This window comes from Borostomias antarcticus, assembly GCF_949987555.1.
Source record: "Borostomias antarcticus genome assembly, chromosome: 10".
Classification (NCBI taxonomy): domain Eukaryota; kingdom Metazoa; phylum Chordata; class Actinopteri; order Stomiiformes; family Stomiidae; genus Borostomias; species Borostomias antarcticus.
The window spans coordinates 16915877-16943024 of NC_140243.1; the positions used below are offsets into that span (position 1 = coordinate 16915877).

The 27148-nt window shown below is 48.4% G+C and overlaps 2 protein-coding genes across 4 annotated transcripts in view; both read right to left on the reverse strand.

Annotated features, from left to right (window-relative positions):
- Positions 1-524: 524 nt before the first annotated feature.
- limd1a (LIM domains containing 1a) lies at positions 525-23002 on the reverse strand. Its single transcript, XM_084443984.1, has 8 exons — positions 21135-23002; positions 14892-14993; positions 7467-7534; positions 5606-5668; positions 4910-5040; positions 4002-4053; positions 2519-2587; positions 525-1745 (listed from the first exon to the last, which is right to left on the reverse strand). Exons 1-8 carry the CDS (start codon positions 22555-22557, stop codon positions 1602-1604), a joined length of 2052 nt encoding a protein of 683 aa, XP_084300110.1. The 5' UTR covers positions 22558-23002; the 3' UTR covers positions 525-1601.
- A 3728-nt stretch (positions 23003-26730) lies between these two features.
- Positions 26731-27148, reverse strand: part of lars2 (leucyl-tRNA synthetase 2, mitochondrial) — a 57202-nt gene continuing 56784 nt past the window's right edge. For all 3 annotated transcript variants that reach the window (XM_084444959.1, XM_084444958.1, XM_084444960.1), the window contains exon 21: positions 26731-27015. In XM_084444959.1, coding sequence (XP_084301085.1) covers positions 26833-27015 — 183 coding nt within the window. In that variant the 3' untranslated portion in view covers positions 26731-26832. The remainder of the gene's footprint in view (positions 27016-27148) is intronic.

A 27148-nucleotide genomic window follows, 5' to 3' on the forward strand; every position in this document is an offset into this window, starting at 1 on the left:
TGGACCTCACACCATCTCATTCCTCTAATCCTCTTAATTTTGTTCCTCTTCTCAAGTGTTCTAATTAACATATGGGTGGGAAACCTCGCTTTCCTGATTGAGTGCAGTACTTTCAAGGCATAACGTTACTGTAGACAAGACGTGAATAAAGACAGAAACAGGAACGCCCATTCTACCAGCTGCAGCTCGATGATATTGATATCGCTCATCTTGTTTCTACACAGGTGTATCTATTCTCTGATTGCATAGGATTCTATGCAGTAGAGCCAATCAGACAAATAGATACACCTGTGTAGAAACAAGATGGTTGTGTCTGAGACTACATTTTCCAAGCCCTATACAGTATGTATCAAATCTTTCTACAAGAGTCTTTCTTGTATTTTTGAATGAAAGCTGCTCAAACTTATTCCAGTTTTAAAGCTCTTTATAAAGAAAATGACAACAAATTCACGTTATCACAATGCATTTATTTTTTTTAAATATTCACTAAAAATATTCACTGAAGACATCTGGCTTTACTGTAATTGGCTATATCAAAGACTAGCCTAGGCTACTTCACTTTAATTCAAGAAACAAGCCATAAATATATATTGTATACAATGTATAACTTATTGATGGAGGTCAAACATATATTTAGAGTTCTAAAGGAGAACAATTCTTAACAATAGTCGAGCAGTTAGGGTTCCTTGCAGGCTAAGTATATGCTTAAACAAGCACACTAGTTTACTGCTGGGTCATGGCCCTGATAATTTCACTCTAGTTCATTGGGGACTCAAAATTGTGGATGCAGAGTAAAGGAATGATGCAATGGAAAATTGAAGGACAGGTTTCAGATGTGAAATTGGTGGGACTGGTTAGATTGTGGGGTATCTTTAGGCTCAACAGAGATACTGGATGTTTTTCATACAGAGACATCGTTTTTCAATTCCGAAACGTTTTCCAATTATACAATACAAAACAAAAATCTAAATAGCAGGAGTACTTGCAATATGTCCACTTAAGAGTTGATGGTTCTGAAGCTTAGCAAATTAGGATAATACAATAATTAAAGACATAATTAAAATGAAATTATCAATATTTACACAGACTGTACACACACAGAATCCAATTGAGACACTTATGTAAATTCTATTGACAATGGGCATAATTTGGCGATTCATTGATTAGCTGTTAAATCAGGGCTTTGGTATCAGTCACTAATTGTGACATGTTTAAATCAACAACTTTGTGGTTTCTACTTCACACAGCTGTGAATTATTTGTAAGCCACAAACAAGTCCTGTCAAAGGCTACATCTATCCTCTTAAAACATAAGAGATTACTTATATGTCAAAAAACAAAAACGACCAGGTTTAAACCTAGTATATGGCTGGACCATGTAAGGGTGTGTGAAATTGTGGCCAATTTGCATAAATCTGTATAACTTCATCCAGCCGACCAATAGTGTAACTTTATCACTCAGTCAGTCAGTCAGTCACAGACATTCGCGTTCATAGGTTGGTCCAGCCAAAACTACTTTTATTTCTTGCTCTCCAATTATCTCTGGAGAAAAAGTTGTAGTTTGGCAGTTTGTTCAGAGGGCCACCAGGAGGCGCCCTACACCTAGACGTGGTGCTGGTAGGAGGCAGCAGTGGGTGAGGAGCAGCCGGGCTCGATGTGTTTGAGGTGGCAGGAGTGGCAGAGGAGGTGCCCGTCCAGAGGGTAACAGCGATGCCCCTCCTCATCGTTCAGCTCTGCCTGGCAGTCCTACAGACACAGGGCACTGAGCGTTAGAGGGTTAAAGGACATCTAATCTGTTTGGAGACCATTTTCAACCTTTTATTTGTTTTATACTAGTATGCCATGTATATGTTACGTACCAATGTTACTTATTGTGTTTGAAATGATTGCCTGCATAATTGCTTCTTCGGGGACGAATGAAGTAGGCTATTTCACTTTTTTATGTCATCAGAATAAACCTTGTTCTAAATCTGAATCATAAAGAAAACCATGAGGAGGGAACTGTTTATTCAAAGGCGTACAAACCAATGAATTGTTTGTCAGCGCCTTGCATCCTGGTTTGACATGTTAAAAGCCAGAGAACGTGTTACCTCTCCTCTCATGAATACTTTAGCATTGCCTCAACACTGGTGCTACTCAACGACAGCGCTCTCATCTCCTCACGGCTCGGGGCTCTTTGTTGTCAAGTGCTCAAAGAATTTCCAGCTGTCAATCATCCCCGGGGCGAGGCGGGGGATGAGAGCAAAACCATCAGACGGTGCTGATGAGCTGGCATGCGCTCTGCTCCTCGGCGCGCAATTTACCACCAGGACTGTCATTACGCACCGAGAGAGCACAGTGGCGAAGGTGCATTTGGTTCGTACATGTGTGCATTTCTTCTGTATCTCCATAACGAGATCCCTACAGGTAACACTTCCTGAATGCTTGATAGGGATGTGTTTTCATGTCAGGTAATGTACTGAATGTAATGATAAGGGGGCGTAAAACATTAAGTGGGACTGTTTTTTAATGTGACTCACCTCACAGTGATAGCACTCCACATGGTAGTCTCTGTCCATGGACACGACACGAATGGTCTCATCGGAGCCCTGGGGAAACACGCAGGCAGACGCCGTGAGCTTCACCTGACCAAACCCCCGGGGGTCAGACGCCTAGGTCAAACTAGCAATCAGCAGGTTCAGTATGCGATTCGTGCGGCAGGGGAACCAATCTCGCCAATCATTTCTCAGAAACATTTTTCTTCTTCTTCCGGATTTCACCCCGTTTTCACCCTGTTTGGTAGCTAACTGACCCTGACCTAGTGTTCAAATTACCCCCTACCAAATGTTGTTGGTCTCAGCTTGCGACCATAATTCCGACACCATATGGCGTCGCTGTAGTACGATGAACCCTCGAGCTGAGATTAAACTAACCACCCTCTGGGATCTGGCCATAATCATTACATTACATTACAGTCATTTAGCAGACACTTTATCCAAAGCGGCTTACAATAATTGCGTTTAACGTAGTAAGTCAGTGTATTCTTAAGTGCAGCTCTTTTCTAAATGGTAAATAGTCAAATTTACCATTTACTCACCAGAACTCACAAGTGCATTTCCTTTCTAAAGAAGTGACTAAGGTGCAAGAGTAGCTAAATAAAAAATATAATAGGTGCTTAAGAGGGAGGCTCCTGGTTGTACTTTTTAAAGAGGTGAGACCAGGGGTCTGATGAGACCAGGGTGCGAACCCCTGGACACAATGCATTGGACCCCTACACTCCTAAGCTATAGCCCAGCACTCCACTGGCTGATGAAGTGGAATTTCTTGAGATTTTTTTAATTACAACTCACATGCAGGTGCAAGACAAACGACTCCCTCTGCTCTGAGTTCTACCGCGACTGATACAGGGGGAGGGGGGTTGAGGCATTCCAGCAGAGTCAACTCTAAATCTGGTAGGTAGGCACACACAGTTAGAGCTGTGTCATCTCTGGACCATCGACCGGTAACGGCAGTGGCAACTGACCAATCGAGCCTCCCTATACTGCCCCCACAACACCGTCGCATCGTCCAATAGCAGCTCTAGACTCTGGACCCCGGTAACTGCAGCGAGAGCTGGGTATCTGTGTAATGTCTGTGTGAGCCGCTACCATGTGACGCGTGGAAACATCTGCAAGTCGGCTGGTTTATGGAAGTCACGGGTCTGTTTACCGGCTGAAAAAAAGGGCAGGACTAGATATGAGCGGAATGGACGTCTTCCTGCTTTGGTCTCATCTGTGTTTATGTCTACGTTTAAAGAAGGGAAAGTGGACATGGCGACGCTGCATGCCTAAAACCTGAACCTTTATAAACACCTTCAGAGGTGTTCAGGCACCTAACTAGTCCCTATCAGTGTTATCTTAGAGTAGTGCAGGTGCGGTTGAGATAACACGCCACGCCAGAGGTTAACAGGTCCGTTAGGGTCAAACTCACCCCCAGGACTTAAGATATGCCCAAGGTTCGGGGGTGGGGGGAGGGGGGGGTTACCTCTGAAGGCAGGATGGGCTGGTTGCAGGCGGCACATTTAGGGGCCAGGACCCTGGGGGAAGGGAGGGGGATGACAAACAAATTAATGAACAGATATCAACAATAAACAATATCAGAGTTGTTTCTTCTGGGCTGAGCTGTAGTTTATTGTTCTGGAACGATGGCGATATCTGAGTGTATATCTATAGTATATATGTAGTATATTTATAGTATATCAGTTTTGGTTTATGTCTCCCTCTCTCACTCTTCTCCACCTCCCTCCCTCCAGAGTAGATGGAATGTGTGTGTGTGTGTGTGTGTATGTCTGTGTGTGTGTGTGTGTGTGTGCGTGCGTCTGGCTTTGTGGGGGATTCGGGATCTGCTTAGGAGGGATGAGGAGATATCAGATCTACAGATGTGCTCTCACCTCCCAGCCCCCCAAAAGAAGAGAAGAACAAAAAGAGAAATAAATGTACACACACACACACACACACACACACACACACACAGCCGTCTGGAGATGGCTGGCACCTGGATGTCTGTGTGTGTATAAGAAAGCCCTCAGTCTGGAGGGGCATGACAGGGGCATGACTAAAACACACACACACACACACACACACACACACACACACACAGAATCTCTCTTTGTTGTATTTAACTGAGGTTCTTTCTTCCCACATCTCCTCTCTCCTCCTCCTCTCCACACACCTCCCCTCCCTCTCCTGAGCCTCCAGGGTCTCACACACGAGGCACATGCTATAGCAGACCCCCCCCTCCCCTCCCCAAACACAGACAGCAGAGAAGCATGTTAACACGCTGTGGGTTCGAGAAATGTGCCTAATAAATCTGATAGATTTATTATTATTATTGTTGTTTTATTATTTATTATTATTGTTGTTGTTGTTATTATCAGTACACACAGGGCTGACCTGTGGTAGTCCTTGACACAGTAGATCTTGTTCTCCGTGTCGACAGTGAAGGGAACACCATCCAGACTCTCGTTGCAGATCACGCAGCGGAAACAGCCAGGGTGGTAGGACTTCCCCAGGGCCTGGAGGATCTACACACACACACACACACACACACAGAGGAGGAGACAGCACACCGCAAGGACATCCGTCATTGTATGAAAACATTTCTTTGCCGCGTGAAGACATATAGCATGGGTCCTCTCCCTGGCCCGGCGCGGCGTGGTGAGCATGTGTACAGGCATGTCAGAGGACACCCCCCACATAGAGGCATGTCAGAGGACACCCCCCACAGGCGCTTTCACTGCCAGAGACTAACGGACCTGTGACCTCACTTCCTCCCTGTGTGCGTGGGTCTGTGTGTCCTGGTTTCACCTGTATGTTGCTGACTGTGTGGGGCGTGTGTGTGTGTGTGTGTGTGTGTGTGTGTGTTAGTCAGTGACGAGTTAATGAGGGTTCTGCTGTACGTGTGAGAGAGAGAGTGAGAGAGAAAGAGGTCGTTAAGCATCATAAGCCTTTCTCCAGATGTGTCCACAGGAAGCTCTAAGCAGGAGGAACAACTCCCTCTTTCTGATAGAGGCATCCATGACGCATGCGCGCACACACACACACATACACACACACACACAGACACATACACACACACAGTACACTCACCATATCCATGATCAGATGCCCACAGGCGTTACACTTGTCTGCAGACTGCTGGAACCCGGAGTACTGGAAAAGACGAGGATTGCGCAATGAGCTTTGGTACAAAATCGTCACAGAAAGTTTTCCAAAAAGGCTCATTAAAATGTCTTTCAGCCCTACACCAGAAAAGTAGGCCATTTCCTTAAAGTTGTCTGAAGCCATGAAGAGCAGTAAGGAAAGATGAAGTACCATAAAACTGTGCCAATAACAACGGTAGGTGTGTGGGGCGCTGCAGAGCAGGCCAGGCAGGAGAGGTCAGGGGTCATCACCGAGGGGTCAGGGGTCATCACGGAGCAAGAGCAACAAGGTTTAACCCTCTCAATACGACCCCGTCACCGGCAACATTTTTAAAGTCGCACTGAAACGGACGTTTGAGATATGTTTAGAGGAATTTGATTGGAACATTGACAAGTGGACGGATTTTAAGAACTTTAGACAGATTCGATAGAAGGATAGCGTTTATTGACGGGTGGATGTCGTGAGATTATTGGCCTAAAATCTAAGGTACCTGTTGTCGTCATTGCACGTGACTTACCATTTTCCTGGAAGTAAGAAATAATATACTTTGATATAAGATTAAAACAAAAGTAGAATTTTGTAAATTTTTTGGCATACATCGTTGAATAGGTGAACACTATGACCAATTATGTGAACCAAAATGGGACAGAATGCTTTTTTCATTTCAGTGCGACTTTAAAATATCTAAAAAAAACGTATTATTTTTAAATTTTTTAATTTTATTTTTTAAATCTTTAAAAAATCTTTAAAGAATCCTACATTTCAACACTTCCTGAAAGCTGAGAAACTGCACATTCTAGTAATATAGGGAAAATCCAATTCATATTGGGAATGTTGGCACTGTACTTACTGGGCTAAAAGGGTTATGGAGCGATGAAAGCCTTGCTGTAATGGACTGCTCTAACGCAGGGTTTATATTGGAGCGAGGGGCACCTGGTCTAAAGCAGGGTTTATATTGGAGCGAAGGGCACCTGGTCTAAAGCAGGGTTTATATTGGAGCGAAGGGCACCTGGTCTAAAGCAGGGTTTATATTGGAGCGAGGGGCACCTGGTCTAAAGCAGGGTTTATACTGGAGCGAGGGGCACCTGGTCTAAAGCAGGGTTTATATTGGAGCGAGGGGCACCTGGTCTAAAGCAGGGTTTATATTGGAGCGAAGGGCACCTGGGGTGAACATGCCTGCTCTACTGAGGGGGGCTTCAGGCCTGCTGTGCTGAGGGGCGTGTCACTCTGCCGGACCCGCTGGCTCCTGTCTCAAACCTGGCTAAGTAGCTCTCATATCCAGTTACCCCCTCGAATCTCCCCACAAACCACCCCGAATTCCGCCCTGCCGGAGCCCAGATGGAGTAAGCTGATACAGAAAGTCTCCATGAGATACTTCAACTTGCCCACGGGGGAGGGGGGGGGGGGGAACTCCAATCTTGAGTTTAAGGGTCGGTGGCAGAGGGAAAGAAGATAGCAGCAACAGGCTACATGTCGTTAGCCTCGTGAGACCATCCTGATGTCGCCAGCTCACGTTGTTACTCGAAAATCAGTCTGGATACTCTCTATAGAGAACATTTTGAGCCAGATCGGAAAACGATCTCGCCAATCAGCGAGGAGCGGTTGAAGTTGGCACTGATGGGACCGTTTCAGATTTTTTTCAGATGGCTCATCCAATCACCTGCCAGGTAGTTTTGAACGTTAATTGGAGCAAACCATCTGTCGCGTCGGGTTAGCATGTTGTTGTTCCAGTGTTGTTTCAAATTCCAACAGAACCGACGGACTTTAATGGAGTGTTGGATGCAGATGTGATGTGTAAACCACTGACCAGGAAGTCCTCCTCGCAGAACACCTTCCCCCCGACGTAGTAGAAGGCCTTCCCCCGCAGCCGGCGACCTGACAGGAGAGAGGGAGAGGCTTTTCAAATCAACGTCACTAGCAACAGCAGAGCGTTGGGGCTCAAAGTGGACACTCCTCAGACAAACAAACAAACAAACAGAATACCACACTTCATTTGACCGACGGGTTTGGACAGTCGTGGTCAGGGATGGAGGAGACCTGATTTAGAAATTTTGTGAAAATGTGAATATCAGCGCAGCCAAGGCACGGCAGTAACACACAGAAGCGACGTGGTGAATCATTGACCTCCGGGGGTCTCCAGCCAAAGAGCCTAGCCAGCCAGCCAGAATCCATTAGGTCCTGCTCCATTCACAGACGCACAACTCAAATAAACAACATCTCCAGATGGAATCTCGCTGCGCTCCCAAACGGCGGGGAACACATCTGGATGGCAGCGCCGCCGCCGCCAAACCAGAACCACGCGATGGGGGAAAAACGGTGTGATTGAATCCAATTAACTAACAGGCGCGACTGATTAACGACCCTCCGTGATGGACGCCTCACATGGCAGAGACACGCGGAGACGCGGTCCCAGGAGACCGCGCTTCTTTTTCTTCTCTTCCTCCCCACACCGACAGCACTTCCTGTCTGTCTAGATCTGGACTCCTAAAAATCCCCCTCACTGTCATAACACACGCGCGTGCTCGCGCACACACGTGCTCCTCCTTCCCTCTTCCTGCAGCGCTGTAGGTCTCACAGGAAGACGGAACATTCCACACATTTTCTTGGGGGGGAGGGGGGGTTGGGGGGGGGGGGGTTCAACCGGTGAATGGGAGCCTTCTTCCTCATCTCCCCCACTGCCACATACAAATCGAGAAATGAAAGTAAACTCACCTCGCGGAGGTCGACGCTTAAATGAAATGTAAGGTTTTGGTCGAAACCAAACAGGCCACTGAGCTGCACAGATAAGCCTAAAGGTGGGAATCTGGGAGGGAGAACAGGGTAGTTCAAAGCAGTAACCCCCCCCCTTCCCACCAACCCTTTCCTGTCTTCCCCAGGGAAGAAGATCCCAAGATTCAAACCTCACATGGCTTCCCTGGTAACCGAGTTCAGAGGTAATGGAATTGGAACAGCAGTAATCCATACTAAACCCTCTCCCCCCACCATGGATACCCAATGCCATGTGAGAATCTCTCTGAGCGGAGGTCAAAATATCAGACAGTAAATAGTAGTAGAGCTCCTCAAAGCCCACCGCAGTCATCTGAAAGAGCTGGTTTAGCCTCTTATGGGCATGGATGTCAAACATCACGTGCTTGTCTTATGTACAGACTTCAAGCCACCTACAGAGTAACACAAAGGAAGATATTTACGGAAACAGCCCCTGTCGATTCAAGTTATTGATAGACATCAATTGACTCCTTGATTATCTGGCCCATGTCATGTTCATCGGGCAACTTAATCAGCCTGATTAAGACCTACAGTAAAGGTCGAAACATTGCATATTTATCAATGAAGTGAAACCGGGAACTGTAATTCCAGTGTGCGGATTTTCCTAGCGACAGGGCAGAATGGGCCTCGGCTTGATAAAAACATCATTTCCCCACACGACCCCAGGGAATGCAGAAGGAGAGATGGAGGGAGGAATGAAAGTGAGATACGGGCACCTCTTTTACATTCCTGTCTTTTTCCAGGGAGTCAGAGAGAGAGAGAGAAAGAGAGAGAGAGAGAGAGAGAGGGAGAGAAAGAGAGAGAGAGCAGCAAGCCTTCTGGGAAGAATAGAGTCTAATTAAAGTCAGGAGTCAAGGCTGACAGTAATGAGGTAGCTAAAAAGAATGGCGCCTATTTCCGCCCCCACATAAAAATATGAAATACCTGAGAGAGCAAGAAAGAAAATATATTACTGTGCCGTTTTCTAATCAAAACATTCCGTGGAATGAGATTCTCTGCCACATTGGTGTGCATCTCACCATGAACTTTCATTGAGTTATAACGTCTAGATATTAGCACTACGCTGTCTATTTATGAAGAGTTAAAGGAAGAATGGGAGAAACGCATACATCAGATGCCAGTGGATATAGGATTGCATGGTGTTGATTTCGCACGCCCTTAAATTAGAAATAGTACAACATATATAGACAACTCCCCCTACACACGTACGCACGCACACACGCACACACACACACGCCTTTGAAGTATGAAAAGTTATTTGTTTCTCAAGAATCAAATTAGTCGTAATACAATTTAGTGTTTACAGTCTTTAGAACAAACAGTTGCTCTCCCAGCTAGTCCCAGCAGGCCTCATGTCAGTCACATTGACCTGGTTCTATTCGTGGATCTAGGTGGCGTTCAGGTCGGCCTGAAACAATCAGACTATTATCCGCAAGTGCCAGGATTCAAACCTTGCAGCATGTTTGCACAGCCTTGGCTTCATAGCCAATCAGATCTTTGATTTTGTTCCCCAGAGGCGGACGATTGGCTGGTTGAAGGGGCCGGTGTTGTGAGGGTTAGAGAGAGCACAGGGAGGGTTCTGTCTCCTGACTGGTCCGCAACAATCAGATGTCTGTTCTCCCGACAAACTTCAGCCACACCTCAGTCCTAACCCTCACCCCCCCCCTCCCCTCCCTCTCTCTCTCACACACACACGCACACACACACACGTACACACACACACACACACACGTACACACACAAATACACACACACACACGCACACACATACTGCACTCTAGTTCATCAAATCAGGCCAAATTGAGTTCCACTGAGCACTGCAAAAGTGAGAAAAGCTGTGAGAATGTGTTTATGCGTGAGCCGTGAGGGATGGGAGATTTCGACTCAACACTTGTGAAAACTGGGTTTACTGAAGATAATACTAAGATAATACTAATTTCACTTTCCCCCTGGAGTTCTACTACATTAGTCATGCTGATCTGAACACAGCACCATTCCGACCATCCAAATGAGCCAGTAAAGGTCCAGAGACAGAAAACAGGGGAAGCCAATGTCACTTCCTGTTTCCCCCAGGCATCAGGTCCCCTTCTAGGGTTCAACACAGCCCTCCGGGGTCTTCCCTTTCTTCTCACACACTCCTGTTGACTTTCTCTCTCCACGGACCTCCGCTGACTATTTTGCTAGCCTACCTGTAAGCCATCTTCTCCCGGGAGGTAATCTCCTCAGGGATCCGCAGGGGGAGTTAGGGGGCTCCGCAGGGGGAGTTAGGGGGATCCGCAGGGGGAGTTAGGGGGATCCGCAGGGGGAGTTAGGGGGATCCGCAGGGGGAGTTAGGGGGATCCGCGTCTGAGCCCTCCGCTTTTCGGACAGCCTCTCTAGCAGGCGCTCTAGACACGGTCGATGATTAGCTTTGGCTAACCGCTACCTCCTCCCACGAAGCGGTCAAGAGGCCATCAGCCTGGACTCTCTCAGAGCCGCGAGGAATGCCGCACCCCTCCCTCCCTCTCTCCCTCAGCCCTGTGCATTACGGAGAGGGTGCACACATACATCGTTCAGGGTCATAAAGATTCCGTTATGCAACTCAAGTACCATGAAGGTTGAGTTAGAGGAGGGGGAGTGTGTGTGTGTGTGTGTAAAACTTGACAGCGGGTGGTAGGGTAGCCCGTCCCCTGAATGGTCTGCCTGTTCTGCCCTGTGCTCCCCTCTCTCTCTCTCTCTCTCTCTCTCTCTCTCCACAGTCCAGCTGAAATAACGCCACCCTGTGTCCTCGTGGAGCTCAGCCTCCAGAGACCCCCCCCCCCCCCCCCCCCCCTACGCCTGCATTCCACCCAGCCAGGACCCTCTCCCTCTTGGGGCCAGCTGGAGCAAGACCAGCCCCTGTGCTCCTCACATGAAGAAAGCTATGGGAGGTATGTAAGTGTGTATCCCCCCCCCCCCACCAGGCTAGACCTCCTGCCTCTGCTCTTACTGACTGACTCTGCCTTAGGCCTGGTTAGCCCCCCACCCCCCACGGGACTTTCGGTTCCCATTTGCACCTCACAGTTACCCGAACACGCCGTTAGCGTTTCAAAAACCCGTGTGAAGTTTCGAGAATGCTGAGAGGGGTGTTTTTTTTCTCCTTTTCCTGGAATCCGCCCTCATGTAGGCGAAGGCAATCTCGTTCTGATAACGATGAAGCACGTTCAGCTATTGTACAGTTCAATTATAACACATCATTTTAAAGCCCATAATGTGATTGTAATAAAATATACTACAAGTTTCTTAATTATATGATTTATGTTATTTTAAGATTGATGACTGATTTGCTTCCAGAGCTGTGGGAGCGTATTTTGTGCAGGATGCTGACAAAAGTGTCTAAAATCCAGCCCAATCTCTAAAATGCATGGTTGCGCAGCATTGTAAAATGTAGGCCTATCTTTATTTCATTTTGTTTGGCTATTCTATTCAGTTAGATTATGTGCATTGTGTGTGGCTGCTATTCAAATCTGTTCTATGTTATTCGTTTATATTAGTCAAAGGGCAGACACAGCAGCAGCATTATATAATTTAGACAAAGTTCAATCTCCAAACATACAGAAGTCACTATACGATTTTTCAAAGACTGGGATCATGCAGGTAATTTGCATTAAGACCAAAAACTTCAGATAATATTAAATTAATGATCAAAATAAATTATCAATTTTAAATGATCAAATTATGTTTGATTTTACCGGAACTTCCAAGAGAAAATGACTGATTTTACCGGAACTTCAAGAGAAAAAGACTGATTTAAAGGTATAATATGTAATATGTGGATTACATTTTTTTTTTTTATATATAATACATCCATAGGGCTTTGCAAAGGCTGCAGAGTAAAAGTATTGCTTTTCCATTAAAAAAAGTATATTTTGTCTGAAATTATTACATTATGAAATTTTGACGGCCCGACAATGACACTCTGTTGATATCATACCAGCCAATAGTATTACAGCGTTGGTACTGCGCGCTGCGTTGCCAGGTACTATTCTAGCTTCACCACTGTGAGATAAGCAGTAGCCAGCTAACGTTATACTTCCATGAATTAGCAGCATTATAGATGTTGGTTAGTGTGTGTGCGACTATAAAACGGCAGCTTTTCCGTCCACTTCCGCTCACTCTTTTCAGCTAAACGTTTGGTAAAATGGCCGAGTTTCGTCGTCCTGCTCTCCGTCTGAGCCCCGGTGAACCGTGCAATATGAATCTCATTCAGTTACCGAAGAAGGAGCAAAAGTCGGATAGATATCGGGCCAGCCTTTGCTCGTTGGACGGAGTTTATGGAGTTTCATGGGATAAAGTCGCATGGTGACATGGCTACTTTTCTACTAGACCGGTAAGCTAGCTAACTAGCTATCGTTGTTTTTCTTGGAATCTGCATAGCCAGACCTAACGTTATCTCCACACTACAGCATCTAACGTAACTTATCACATGGCACTCTGAAATACTTGATTGTGATTACTGATTAGTGTAATGTTATGTTCCTCTTGGAGTGAAGATCTTATCACAGTATGACTGAAACTGTGCATTCTCTGGCATTTTGTGGCATGTAACTTGGCTAGCTAGCAATCGTTTGCTAGCAAACACTGCTAGTGGTGATAGACCACTAACGATACGTTACCTGTTGTTGTGTGTCAGGAAGGTGCATGTTTGAACTGTCTGCACGCTTGACCCGATCTGCAGGTTGTAACGAACCTGGCAACCAATACGTTGTGTTGTTGCAGTTCTTATCTTTAGACACTAGATGGGGGAAATAATCCACATATTACATATTATATTATACCTTTAAGACTCGGTTTGCCACCTCAAACGGGGAGCGCAATCAGACTCTAGCAAAACTCATGATTTTATTCAGACATTGGAAAATGCATTTATTTAAATCAGTTGGATGGATGGACAAAATGAGAGGTTATGGAATTATATGATCCAGGGTAGACCAACTTGAGGTTCAGTGGAAGTGAGTTGGGTGGAAGCGCCTGGTCTAGCAGGCCTACATGAAAAACAACAACAACAACAACAATCATAATAATAATAAAAAAAAAAATTAATTAATTAATTAATAATTAGTTAATTACTAACTACGGCACCCTAATTTGGAAATGTAGGCCTGACCAAGATTTCCTTGGGTTGAAGACAGGCAGCCCTAAATAAATGCCTTCGAAACAAATTATTTTCATAGATGACTGTCAGGGTCTGTTTTTAACAGGCACGCACATGCCCAGTGTTTTTAACAGGCACGCAAATGCCCAGTGCGAATGGTGTTGCGATATCGTTTCCATGTGACCCTGATAACTTCTGGCATTGCTGATAAAACGTTACGTGTAACATGGAGGTCATTCTCGTTCTCATTGTAATTCTAGTGTCGACGTCGGGTAACCCAGGCCTTAATCCCATCCCTTCTCTCTGCTCTCTCTCCCTCACTGTCTCTTCATCTTCCTCCCTCTGTCTCCCCTCCCTCAGTCCCTCTCAATCTCTTCCTCTTTACCCTCTCTCACTCTCTTTTTCTCTTTCTCTCCCCACCCCCCTCCCCCCACCCTCACTTACACGGACACACACACATACACACAGGAGAGGGCAGATACAGGGCATCACGTGTTAAATAGAGATCTGGGAGTGTGACCACTGGGGTCAAAGGTCAGAGCCTCACACGGCACACTAATGGAGCTGAGCAGAGAGGGGCCCGGGCTGGGGGGGCCGGGCCTCAGCCCCCGGCCGTGGCCCCTCACAGCCTTCGACGTCATCGCAGGGTCACTGAGCGGGAGATATTTTAATTGGTAAATACATCCACACCAATGTGTCATCCGCTCATCCACCCAGGCAGACAGGCAGGCAGGCAGGCAGGCAGACAGACACACAGCGGCAGACAGACAGACAGCGGCAGACAGACAGAGGCAGACAGAGAGAGACAGACAGACAGACAGACAGACAGACATACAGACAGACAGACAGACAGACAGACAGGCAGGCAGGCAGGCAGGCAGGCAGACAGACAGACAGACAGACAGACAGGATGGGTCTGAAAAGCCACAGAGGTTTCAGTCAGACAGAAACTGCAGGGGATTCTTCTATGGGATTAGAAGCCAAGTCTAGGGAGCGGTGTTTGGGGTGACACTATTCAAAGGAGTGGTGGGGGTGATACTATTCAAACTAGAGGGGGGGGGGGGGGGGGTGAGACTATTGAAAGGAACAAGGGGCCGGAGAACAATGAGAGTTGACCTGACATGAGCTGCTCTGACTGGGGGTGGGGGGGCTGGGCTGGGCTATCAAGACGGTAGTCTAGACTCACTGTGTGACATAAAGCAGTAGGTGAGAAGTCTATGAGACAGTGCAAGTGTGCGTGTAGGTGTGTGTGTGTGTGCATGAGGCAGAAAGTATGCATAATGCGTGTGTCTGTGTTTGTGTAAAGCAGTGTGTGTGTGTGTGTGTGTGTGTGTGTGTGTGTGTGTTACTCACTGCAGGCGCTGCAGGTGAAACAGCTGTCGTGGTAGAGACTCCCCATTGCCTGGCACGCCTGGCTGGCTCCATACACCGCCTTGTTGCACTTCACACAGTTCCCTGTAACACAGTACAAACAACACAGCAATCAGCTTACTATCTCACAAACACACACACACACTCGCCCACGCACACAAAGCAAACTTGACTCGCACCCGTTGGATATCATTCATTACAGTGATCCAATCAAGGGCAGGGGGAGGGGCTATTGGACAAGCAGTCAAATAAAACCGGGCCAAAACAATGGCGAGGGAAAAAAAAGCAGCATTACGACAATCAAAGTAACCACTCTGTCATTTAAAGGGGAAGTCAGAAACCACTCGGTGTCATTTAAAGGGGAAATAATATTCCACGCTGCTTGTTTGGCTTGGCTCCGGTGCTGAGACGTCCGTCTCGCGAACAAACGCTGGGATGGAACAGCCGACTGGACACACACACGCCCCTCTCAAGTCTACCAGTCAAGAGAGGGAAACGGCAAGACATGACATGAAAGTCCCAGCTGCTCTCTCTCTCGGTCTCACTCTCTCTATCTCTCTCTCTCAATTAAAGTAGGTCTGCATAGGGGACACCGTCAAATCACTATGTGCACGTGTGATTGCGGGGAAGGACAGAACATTCTGTTGGGTGTGAAGGCACGCCATGATGGCACACTGAGTATGACAAGTGACAACTTAATCACTTATTTTACATCAAATGTGACCATCCAGTCACGCAGAGTCCAGTATGCTGACGTACAGGGGAGGCGAGGAGCTCGGAAGGTTCCAGACTTTTCTAACTTTCTCTCTCTCTCTCTGAGAAAACAGGACAGAAAAGCTGGGACTCTCAAACTTGATTTCATATCTCTTGCCCTCTCGACTTCTTTTCCCTCCTTTTTGCTCTGTGAAGAGTGGTCTGTGTGTGTGTGTGTGTGTGTGTGTGTGTGTGTGTGTGTGTGTGTGTGCGTGCATGGGTGTGTGCGTGGGCGTGTGTGTGTGTGTCTGCTAACAGGCCACCAGTGTGCTGTGAATGCCTGAGAGAACAGAACAGAGCAGCATGACTAGGAGAGATAAGAGGCTGATACAGTGAGAACATTTATTAGAGGAAAACATGTGAGGGCTATGCCAGGCAGAGACTGACTCAGAGGCTAGCGTAATTTAACCTATTTTAGCCTAACTTAACCTAGCTTAGCCTAACTTAACCTCTTAACTTAAGCTAGCTTCATTTAACCTAGCTTAACTTAACCTAGCCTAAATTAACCTAGCTTAACTTAACCCATCTTAACTTAACCTCTTAACTTAACCTAGCCTAACCTAGCCTAACTTAACCTAGCCTAACTTAACCTAGCCTAACTTAACCTAGCCTAACTTAACCTAGTCTAGTCTAGCCCTGCCCTGATCTGACCAGTCCAGTCCAGACAGAGACTGACTGAGAGGCCCAGCCCAGCTCAGCCCAGCCAGGCCACACCACACACAGCCCTGCCCAACCCAGCCTAGCCAGGCCAGGACAGGACACTCACAATGGAGTGTCTGTCTCCTCTGGAAGCTAGCAGACATCACACGTCTGCCTGCCTCCTCCACACACACGCACGCACGCACACACACACGGTAATACAATAATACCACTGAGCTATATTATGCTTAACGAGTTTCAAAACACTCACACTTTGTTTTCTGTTCCCTGTAAACCAAACTAGCTTTACACTCAACCCTCCATATGGAGCATTACATCCAGAGACTTTCCCTCCATCTTCTCTCTCCAGCTCTCTTTTCTTCCTTTCCTTCCATCTTCTCTCTCTCCAACTCTCTTTTCCTTTCCCTCCATATCCTCTCTCTCTGGCTCTCTTCTCTTCCTTTCCCTCCATCTTCTCTCTCTCCAGCTCTCTTCTCTTCCTTTCCTTCCCTCTCCTCTCTCTGGCTCTCTTCTCTTCCTTTTCTCTCCAGCTCTCTTCTCTTCCTTCCCGCTGGCGCTCTCATCCCCTGATGAGCTCCAGCTCCATCCATCTTCAGAGCACACAGATGTGTGGAGACCGTTAATCAACACGACTGCCGACCCAGACCTGGCTGGAAGACCTGTAGATTTCTAAGCCGGTTCTCCTGGTTGAAATCTGAACCTGGGGACAGTGAGATCTTTGAACTGACTTTGAAGGCCAGTTGCTGTTCGTCAAATGGAACTAATGCACAAAGCTAAAAGAGAAATAAGTTAAAGTGTTTCCATCCTTATTCCAGTTTTGTACCAGAACATTCCGGAGGTAGCCTGTCACCTTCCCACGGGTTCTTTGGGACACACTGCAAATCTTTTGTTGGCTCAAGTCCCATATTCCAAAACACTAAATATTATCCCTTCTTTAAGGGGAGGAGGAGGGGAATCAAAACATAGAGACAAAACTTCGTCCCCTGCTACAGCTGTCAAAACCCACAGTCCAGTGCTGCTAAGTGCTTCCCTCCACCCTCACTGAGTAATGGCTACCTCCTCAGCGCTGAGGATTGGGAGGGGAAGAGAGACTTCTGCAGATCAACAAATCTGCAAGTCTACATACAGTCACAAAAAGGGACCGTTGACTCTGAGGAAGACGCTTGGTCGAAACATCAATCACCTGTTCGCCTGCAATTAACACACTACATGAGTGCAGTGTTTCGCTTTGGGTGGTCTATTTGAAGTGCCCAGGTAGAAAAGCTTTTCACAGTCAAGTCACAAAAAGGGCTTTATAGAAACATTTGTATGAATAGAAGAAATTGTGATGGAAAATACACGCACATCCAAGAGAGAAAAGTGACAGGTGCTAGACCAAAAACTATAAACTGAGAAACGAAGAGAGGTGAACGGTTTCCAAAGATCCCAAGTGATTTATTTGAAGCACAACGTTTCGGCCAGCGTGGCCGTCTTCAGGTGCCTCTTCCCCTTCTTTCTTCTATGAATAGAATAACCCTCTGAAAAATGGCTCCACGTAGAATTCCAAACACCTAGTGGAGCCCGAAAGGGTTCTATTTAGAACGTAGGGTTGTATACGAAACCTTTTTTCAAAGGGTTCTTCTATTCTTCCAAACAATTCTACGTAGCACAACCTTTTCTTAGTACTTTTTCTGAGAACGGACACAATACCGTTTGTATGAGAAACCTGAGTGTGATACTGACAGTGAATGAAAGCTACTGTGTGTCATGGTAACCAGAGTCCAAGTCAATGACATCTTTATGATGTCACACCCCACAGGTGTTGCACATCGTACACACACACAAACACACACACACACACACACTCAACACCGCCGAAAAGGACTGGCAAACTCTAGAGCTCAAATATATACTGTACTGTAGAAAAACACGCATAAGAGTCGTGCAGACTTGTCATGATTCAAAATTAGCTGCCCAAACAGAAGCCTTGGAAGAGTTTAATAAAGCCACCCAACCAGGAGTCTGATAGGATAAAGTAATCCTTCATCAGAACACAACACTCTCTCTACTGTGTGTGTGTGTGTGTGTGTGTGTGTGTGTGTGTGTGTGTGTGTGTCCGAAGGGATTTCCCACCTCTCTTTCTCCCACACTGGCCTGGACTAGTGGACCCCCACCTATAAATTCTGCCCCCGCCTCTCCCAGCCAGACCAGAGACAAAGAGCTTCCATAGACTCGTCCTTTAAATCTCTCTGCTAGTCTAATCATTCATCCTGCTACTCCCGGGGTATGCTTTAACTAGCCCAAGTGACTCCGCCCCTTTTACTACCACTGCACACACAGGCACACGCACGCACGCACGCACACACACACACACACACACACACACACACACACACACACACACACACACACACACACACACACACACACACACACACACACACACACACACACACACACACACACACACACACACACACACACACACACACACACACACACACACACACACACACACACACACTCCCTCACTGGTCTCCTTCTCCAGACATTCCTCTCCGTTCCCCTGGTGCAGCCATTTGGCACCAGACTCGTTTTCCCAGAACCTCCAGCTGCAACTCTGCCAATCAGGACGGAGTATACAGTATATGATAGGTCCTTGCCGGCATATCCGTAATGATGGGGTTATTTTGTCACAGAGAGGCTGGTGGTCAGCACAGGAGTACAGGTCTGGACCAGAGGGCTTTCAGCCTCTCACACACTCCTCTCTGTCTCAGTGTAAAAGGTGGGCCCCTAAGACCCTAGAGTGGAGATACTGTGCGTGGTGAGAGATAGAGTGTGTATGCCAGGCCAGAAACTCTCTGTCTCTGTCCATCACAACGACTATATTCTGTGATGACGGCAGGCATGACTCATGGGGTGAGCCAGCCAGGGTCTTGTGGAAAATCATGTGTGTGGGCATGCATGTGTGTGTCTGTGTGTGTGCATCTGTTCTACATGACAGTTATATTCTCATGAATGTCCCTTGCTCTTTAAATTACTACTATCATGACAGTCTCAGCCAATTCCTTTGACAAGGTGGCAGAAGGATGGTTTATGACCGCTCGATAAGTGCATGCGATCGCAATCTCTCTCATTCCCTGGCAGTGCTGTCCCCCACCGGACGCAGAGAGGACCGTCACCGACAGAGAGAGAGGCCACAGGACCGTCACCGACAGAGAGAGAGGCCACAGGTCCGTCACCGAGAGAGAGCGAGGCCACAGGACCGTCACAGAGAGAGAGAGAGAGAGGCCACAGGACCGTCACCGAGAGAGAGGCCACAGGACCGTCACCGAGAGAGAGAGAGGCCACAGGACCGTCACCGACAGAGAGAGAGGCCACAGGACCGTCACCGACAGAGAGAGAGGCCACAGGACCGTCACCGACAGAGAGAGAGGCCACAGGTCCGTCACCGAGAGAGAGAGAGGCCACAGGACCGTCACCGTGAGAGAGAGAGGCCACAGGACCATCACCGTGAGAGAGAGGCCACAGGACCGTCACCGACAGAGAGAGAGGCCACAGGTCCGTCACCGAGAGAGAGAGAGGCCACAGGTCCGTCACCGAAAGAGCGAAAAGGACCAGAATTCCTGCTGACAAGTGACATCTCTCTTCCATCCCGGCCTGCCTACCTAACCTCAGTCACCGGACCAACTCGCACATCCGCAAGGAGAAATAGAACGCAAGCTCACGTGATCAGGATGCGATGCCGGGCTGTACCTACCTCTCTCTCTCTCTATTTCCTTCTTTGGTAGACTCTCGCCATTCTCTTTCTCTCTCTCTTTCTCTCCCTCTCTCTCTAGCGCCAAGGTTTAGTCATACTGATTATCACGCTCTTCGAGCATATGCTTTGTCTATTTGTAGCAATATCTGAACGTTGCACAATATCAGCTATATCAACTCATTTCGTAACAAACTCATTTTGAGCCGTGGAAGTGTCTGGAAAGAGTTTGTTGCTCAATCTCAAAACCAGATCAGCAGATAGATAGCCTGCCGGCAGCCCTCCAGGAAAAGTGTATGTCGCCAAGAACAGCAGGTGTTGTGATTGAACTTCTCATTCTCATAACGTTCTAGGAGCTCACACTGCTGGAGGAAGCACAAAAGGTACGTTTTTATGTGTGCGTGCGTGTGAGTGTGTGCGCGCTCACGCGTGTGCACATGTGAGTGAGGCCCATATCAGGCCCAGGTCTGTGGCAATGATGTCATGTGGAAAGGCGTGAATGCCAGCCAAACATATCGGAGGAGAATGGCTGGCTGCGACGCCAGGGCGTTCTTTCCCGCCAGAGAAGACGAGACAGCACAGGCTCGATATCCTGTTACGTTACTAATGACAGTCAGTTATTGATGTGACCTCCACAGTGATCCTCCTAGTTTTCTGACAGCTGGGGGGGGGGGGGGCAGGCTTCTCTTTAGCTGGACATGCTCCCAGCCTGCTCTATGAAATCCTTTCTTATTGCCAACAGGTGGATTTTTGGATGATGAGGTGTAAATTCTAGATAGTGATACACTGAGTCAAAGAGAGACTGGGAGAGAGAGAGAGAGAGAGGTCTAGGGATACATGATGTCATTCTACATGGCAGAATTTTTCATTTTCATTTCATGAAATGTCTACCCCCCCCCCCCATACACACACACACATACACACAAACGGGTTGCCCTCCCCACCATGGAACTTGCAAGATCATTGTACCACACACACACACACACACACACACACACAGTAGTTGAGGTAAAATGAGCAAAGCAATTGTTTTTTGAGACAAAGGCACGACATGCGATGAAGTCAGACATGCTTACCAAAGTAGTCGGCCTTGGGCTGGGCGTCCATCTCCTTCTCCAGGCGCTTGGTCAGGGCTTCCAGTTTGATCTCGGCCGCAGACGGCCCCTGCTCCGGCTGCACGCGGAGGGTCTGGCAGGGCAGTTTGACAGCCCTGGGGGGGCTGGGGGCCTCCGGCTGGGGCTGAGGGTCCTGGGGGGGGTCAGTGTAGGACACCTGTCCAGAGGAGAGCAGGTGCTGGCTCGCTGGGACCGAGGTCATGGGCATGGACACCCCGGTGGCCATCTGACTGCCCTGGCCAAGCACTTGACCCTGGCTGAAACTTGTGGAGACCCCGACAGGGCCAGGGCCCGAGGCCGGGGCCGGGGGTCTCGGCGGGGCCAACTCTAGCGGTGGGGCGGGCCAGGCCGGGGATGGGGTCGACACCTGGGCGGCGGGGGGGGCAGGAGGAGGAGCCGGGCCTGCGGCGGCCCCGAGGGGCCCGGGGCTCAGGGGCTGACCGTTGTGGCGGGGGTCGGCCTGGTTGGCGGTGGGTCTGGAGGCTGTGGAGGGGGGTGAGTACGAGGCCACGGGTGGCGGCGTGGCGGGGGGCTGGGGCAGGAACAGATCAGCCCCCCCAGTGAAGGCGCTTAGAGGCAGAGAGGGGATCAGGTCAGGCTTTCCTGACCCGTAGGCCTCCCCAGCGGCCCAGCCCCTGGCGGCGCCGGCAGAGACAGCGGGGGGGCTCCGGCGCACCGGAGGGGTGACGGGCTGGTTGTGGTGAACCCCGGCGGTGGAGGCTGGAGACGGACTACTGGCGATGGTGGAGGCTGGTGAGTGGCGCTGGGGCTGGTTGCTCGCAGAGGCTGCCCCGGGAGATGCCTGAGGGGGCTGACTACCCCTGGAGGGACCCCAGGCGCCCGAGGTGCTGGCAGGATGACCGGCATACATGGGCATGTTGTTGGGCGCGTTTCCGGGGCTGGGGGGAGACGAAGGGTGTTGTTGGTAACAATGCGGTTCTAAACGCTCCTTATGGTCGTAATTGTTCCCGTAGCCGTGAACTCTGCCGGTTGGAACGTCAAAGCCTGAGTGCGGGGCGTACTGAGTGCCACTAACGGTGCCCGGCATAGGACCTGAGAGCATAGGGGGCTTGGCCGCCGCTTCACCCGCCAGTCTATAGCTATTGATGGGCGGCCTGTCTTTGGTATAAAACGTGCCGTCTGCGGCCCTATTGTGACCCCCGTTCATTCTCATTGCCAAACTATTTTTCGCCATTTCCTCTTGCTGTTTCTGCATGTGGATTTTAGTCATTTTGGAGGCAAACACTCTCCTGGTTTCTTCAAAGTCAGGATTATTCCCAGCATCCCTCCTCATTCTGAATAACCCGTCTCTTGATGCCTCATACATGTTGAGGTCTTCAATAAATTTACTGGCCTCAAGACCCAGATCGTCATATTTATCCATCTTGACGTGATTTAGAGCAACAAACAACAATCTTATTTCACACTAAAATCTAGATTAAAGCGCCTTTACAGTTAAGCCTATAGGCCTAGAGTTGATGCAAACTAACAGATGTGGCAGAACTTCTGGTAGTCTCGTAATAAAAAAGTTATTCACAGCAGGCGAAGTGAATCCAAAAGTCGGTTACTCCCAAGTAAAAGATTAGAGTCCAGCGGAGAACACTGTCACGGGAGATTCCGACATGGATCCTGACCTGAAGAACAGTTTGTCCTCTACGTTTCAACTTTCCTGTTGATTCCTAACGATTCGAAAAGTCACGAGAAACGTAGTCCTCGGTGAGCTAGACCAGCTCTGCTCGCAACAGGATGCTGTCTGGTTATAAAGTCAGATCAGATAGCCCGCTACCCTAAACTCCCCCCATTCCAAACCACTTCTGGCGCTCCGCGGGGAAACCTCCATTCACCAACTTTCTACTCAACTTTGCAGCCGCCAATCCTTTTCCGCTGGTTGGAGAAAAATCGACGGAAGCCTATATTCCACCAGGCTACGTTGTCGAACTTGCATTCATGAAATAAAGATCTTTGACGTAGGCAAGATTTACTGTAGGCTAATACGTAACCAGAGATCTTGAGCAGTGTAGGTAGCCTACGGAGACCGTGGGACAGGGAGCGCAGTTTGTTTTTAAAGGTACAGTGATCCACTGCCCTCTGGGATATTGAGAATGATTTACCAAAATGGCTAATACAAGTCAGGGTGATTCTTGATAGCTAATACACGCCAGGGTGATTATTTTAAAATAAATAAGCGAAACACAGATGTTTATACAACAGTAGCCTACATACTATAGCCTAGTTACTGAGCGTCTCAGCGTCAGCTCCAGGTGGTGAAGGTAGGTCTAACCCTAACCTAATCTAGAAAATAAACACACTTGAAATGTGTGTTACTGAAACCTCCTCAGATGATTCCTACATTACATTCCACGCCTCCTCTGTTTTCCATGTGTGATGTCACACACATCCCCCCACCCTCATTCCAGTCCCATGGAACATAAACAAGCTTGGACCCCCCCCCCCCCCCCCCCCCTCCCCTCCATGCAGACTCCAAGAGTAATGCCACTGTGCCCACGAGGCCCCTCAAACCATTGTGTCCTGACCCATGGCTGGAAAGTTTGGCTGAGCAGGGGCGGTGGGGGCTGGGGAGGGGACCTCCTAAATAGGAGTGATATTAGTGTGTTTGAAAAAAGGAGTGGGGTCCTTTTGGGACAGATCTATTTTCTGTGTTCCTGATAGGGGCTTTGGTGTATACCTCCCATTGTCTGGAGCTCCCCGCTATTGAGAGGGATGTGAGGAAGCGCGGAGCCTGGTGAGGGGCCCTGGGACCCTCAGGCTGGTGGATGTGTAATTACAGCAGAATGTTTATAAGGCACAGGCATCTGTACATTACGGAAACAGCAACCACAACACAAGCCATCCTCCTAAGACTTTATTGCTTTCTCACGCAAATACCCGCCAACAACACCAGACATACTGGTAGCCTCAAAAAAATCTTTCCGCAGTCTACTGTGTTTGGAGATTGCACTTTATCTAAATTATATAGCCTAATTCTGATGGAGATTGCGTTTTGACAAATGGGCTAATAAATGAATAACAGATTAGAATAGCAGAACATAATCTAATCAAACATATATATTATATTTGAATAGAATAACAACAATGAAATAAAGATAGGGTTATATTTTACAATGCAACCATTTCAGAGATTCGGCTGGATATAGACCCTTTTGTCAGCATCCTGCTCAAAATACGCTCCCGCGGCTTGCTCGACTAATTAAATCTTGGTCGGACAAGAACAGGACATCATACAATCACATTAGGCTATGGGCTTTACAATGATGTTGTTATAAATTAATTGTACAATAACCGAACGTGCTTGCCTTTATCCTAACCCAGGCTTTAGATAATGTGCTCTGGCAATATCCTGTCAATCTCCCAGTGAGAAAGCCAAGTCTGAGAAACAGAGTGAAGAGGTGGAGTGTTGCAACCGTGTGACTTAGGCTAGGCCTGTCTGTGTGTAGGCTTCTCCACCCAACTCCAATTTCCAGCAGCAAACTGGCTTGACTCATCAAAGGCTATCCTTTCCTTCGCAGGCCCACGACTGCGATCGTGGTCTCTGAAACTTTGAGTCACTGTGGAAAACTGTTGCCTATTCAAGGACTATGGTAGCCATGGAAACTGTAGGGCCGACTCGAAGTGTCAAATGACTCGGGGGCCAGCAGTGACACAATTAGCGGAAACCGGTGATAGTGTCTGCAGGCTGTAATTTCAAAGTAATGGAATGGACACTACAATTTGATAGAAGGTTAATACAAGTCATGTGTGCAGGCATATATATAGGGCCCTCATGACCGCCTCCCAGACTGATGTTTTAGCCTCATGACTGACTACTCCCACCATGATAATCAGGCAAACACGCAACCCTTCCCCTCCTGTGGTCAGCCACTTCCAATCAGTGTCAGCAAACCATCCTGCTCGGCTAGCAGGTGCATTTAGACGGAGATAGCAGAAAACCCTTGTCCCTCCATGAAGATCAAGGAGTGAACTGTTATGGCTCTGGCCGGGTCCACCCTGCTCCCGGTCTGGACCCTTGCCCCCTGTCCCGGACCCCCAGTTCACTCTGCTCGCCCCCCTATGCCGGCAGCGTGGGGGGGCCGGCTCGTACTCACCCCCCTCCACAGCCTCCAGGGGGCTACTTCACAGTAGCTAATATAGCTGTAAGCAGCAGTGGGATTCCTAATTCACAAGCATGATCCATGTGTAAATAACGATCAGTTTGGGGGGGGGGGGCTGTATTCCAGCCAGGCCGAGGGTCTTGCTCCTCCCCCAATTCCTGGTGTCTCTTCCTGTTATTCTGTGTCTCCTGTGAGCCGTTTCCTGTCACCTGACAGCCAGGGATGGAAGAATGTCAGGGTACGGACCAGGGTTAAGGTTAGGGGCTCACTGAGGGAGAAAGACTTCCCTCTTTCCTCCAACAACACTCCTGTGTGTGCGTGTGTCTCTCTCTCTCACTCGCCCTCATAATCACACCATTTAAACGCTAGAGCAACTTCTCCTTAGTGCTGTCCTGGAGCTTCAGACAGTGCCTGGTCAGGACAGGTCCTGAGATGTGTCACAGGTAAAATTTCACCTCACACATTCATCCAGGAACTGAGCACGCCCGCACATCAGATAGGATCAGAGGGGCTATAATAGGCTATAGGATAATAGGCTTACTCATCCCTGTATGACGGCGCTAGGTTAAGGACGGGCACACAGCAAACGATGGATATCTTTCAATTCTCTGGAATGAAATGACCCCTCGACCCGGTACTGCGAGCGAGGGGACGGTCTAGGAACAATGGGGAGGCTGAGCTATAATTGTAACAGACAATCACATATAAGCCCTTAGGTATGCCCTGATGTAGCAACTGATGAGAGCGAGGAATGGGTGGCGTTGAGGTCTGGCATTGTCAGTGGATTATCGGACCGCTGCTTCGCGCCCCTGTTGTGGCGTGCCGGGGTGAGGCCCTGCCCACGCGTGCCTCCCCGCCAGCGGCTTCAGTCTGTTGTGCTGGCTGATGAAAGTTCTGGAACCCGGGCCGCGGAACACAAGGGGTGTTCTAGAAGCCAAACAAACAAGAGTGTCACGTTCCAATCAGCGCGGACACACTCTGCCCTGTGGTGTTGCGTAACCCCGGCGGCCCCATGTTTGGTACTCAGCCAGAGCAGCGACTCAGCATCTAGTGATAAGGCAGGGTTCAGACCGGACCACTGTGGTCAGAGAGTGAGAGAGAGAGAGAGAGAGATTGAAAGATAGAGGGAGAGAAAGATAGAGAGACAGAGCAGGGCGCAAAGAGAGAGAGAAAGATAGGGGGAGAGGAAGATAGAGGGAGAGAAAGATATAGAAAGAGAGTGAGAGCAAAAGAGAGAGAGGGAGAAAGATACAGAGAGAGAAAGGGAAGCCTCATCAGCTTCTAATGAAGCTTGCTTCAGCTTTGACACATAAAGCGCAAACACTAGTGTTTAGATATCCCATCAATATAATCAGAGAACCAACACAATGACAGATAATCCTCATTTATTACACTCTTCCACCTTGAAAATAAATTAGTCTTTTATCCAATAATAGTTTGTGGTAAAAACGACAACACAAGAAGCCCGCCTCAGTGAGTCCTTGCGCTTCTGCGTCACTGACAGGGCATCCCACCAGTCAAGTGCTTGTTTGGCAGTAGCCCCTCCCCCATCATCCGTCATCAATAAGGAAGTTGATGAGGGCGGTCCTAGGGGAGAGGATGGCTTTCTTGATGTGGCGGTCGCCTAGGAGACGCTGGCCGAGGGGGCTTCCCAGCACCAGCTGACGTACCTGCTCGGCATTCTGGGCCATCTGGCGAGGCACTGTGACCGTTCCACACACCTTGTTGTTGATCTGAGAGGAAGAACAAGAAGAAGAAGGAGAGAGAGAGAGAGAGAGAGAGAGAGAGAGAGAAAGAGAGAGAGAGAGAATAGACAGTCAGGCTCAAAGGCTATAGTACAATCAGCACTTGAGCAGTTCTATTTGT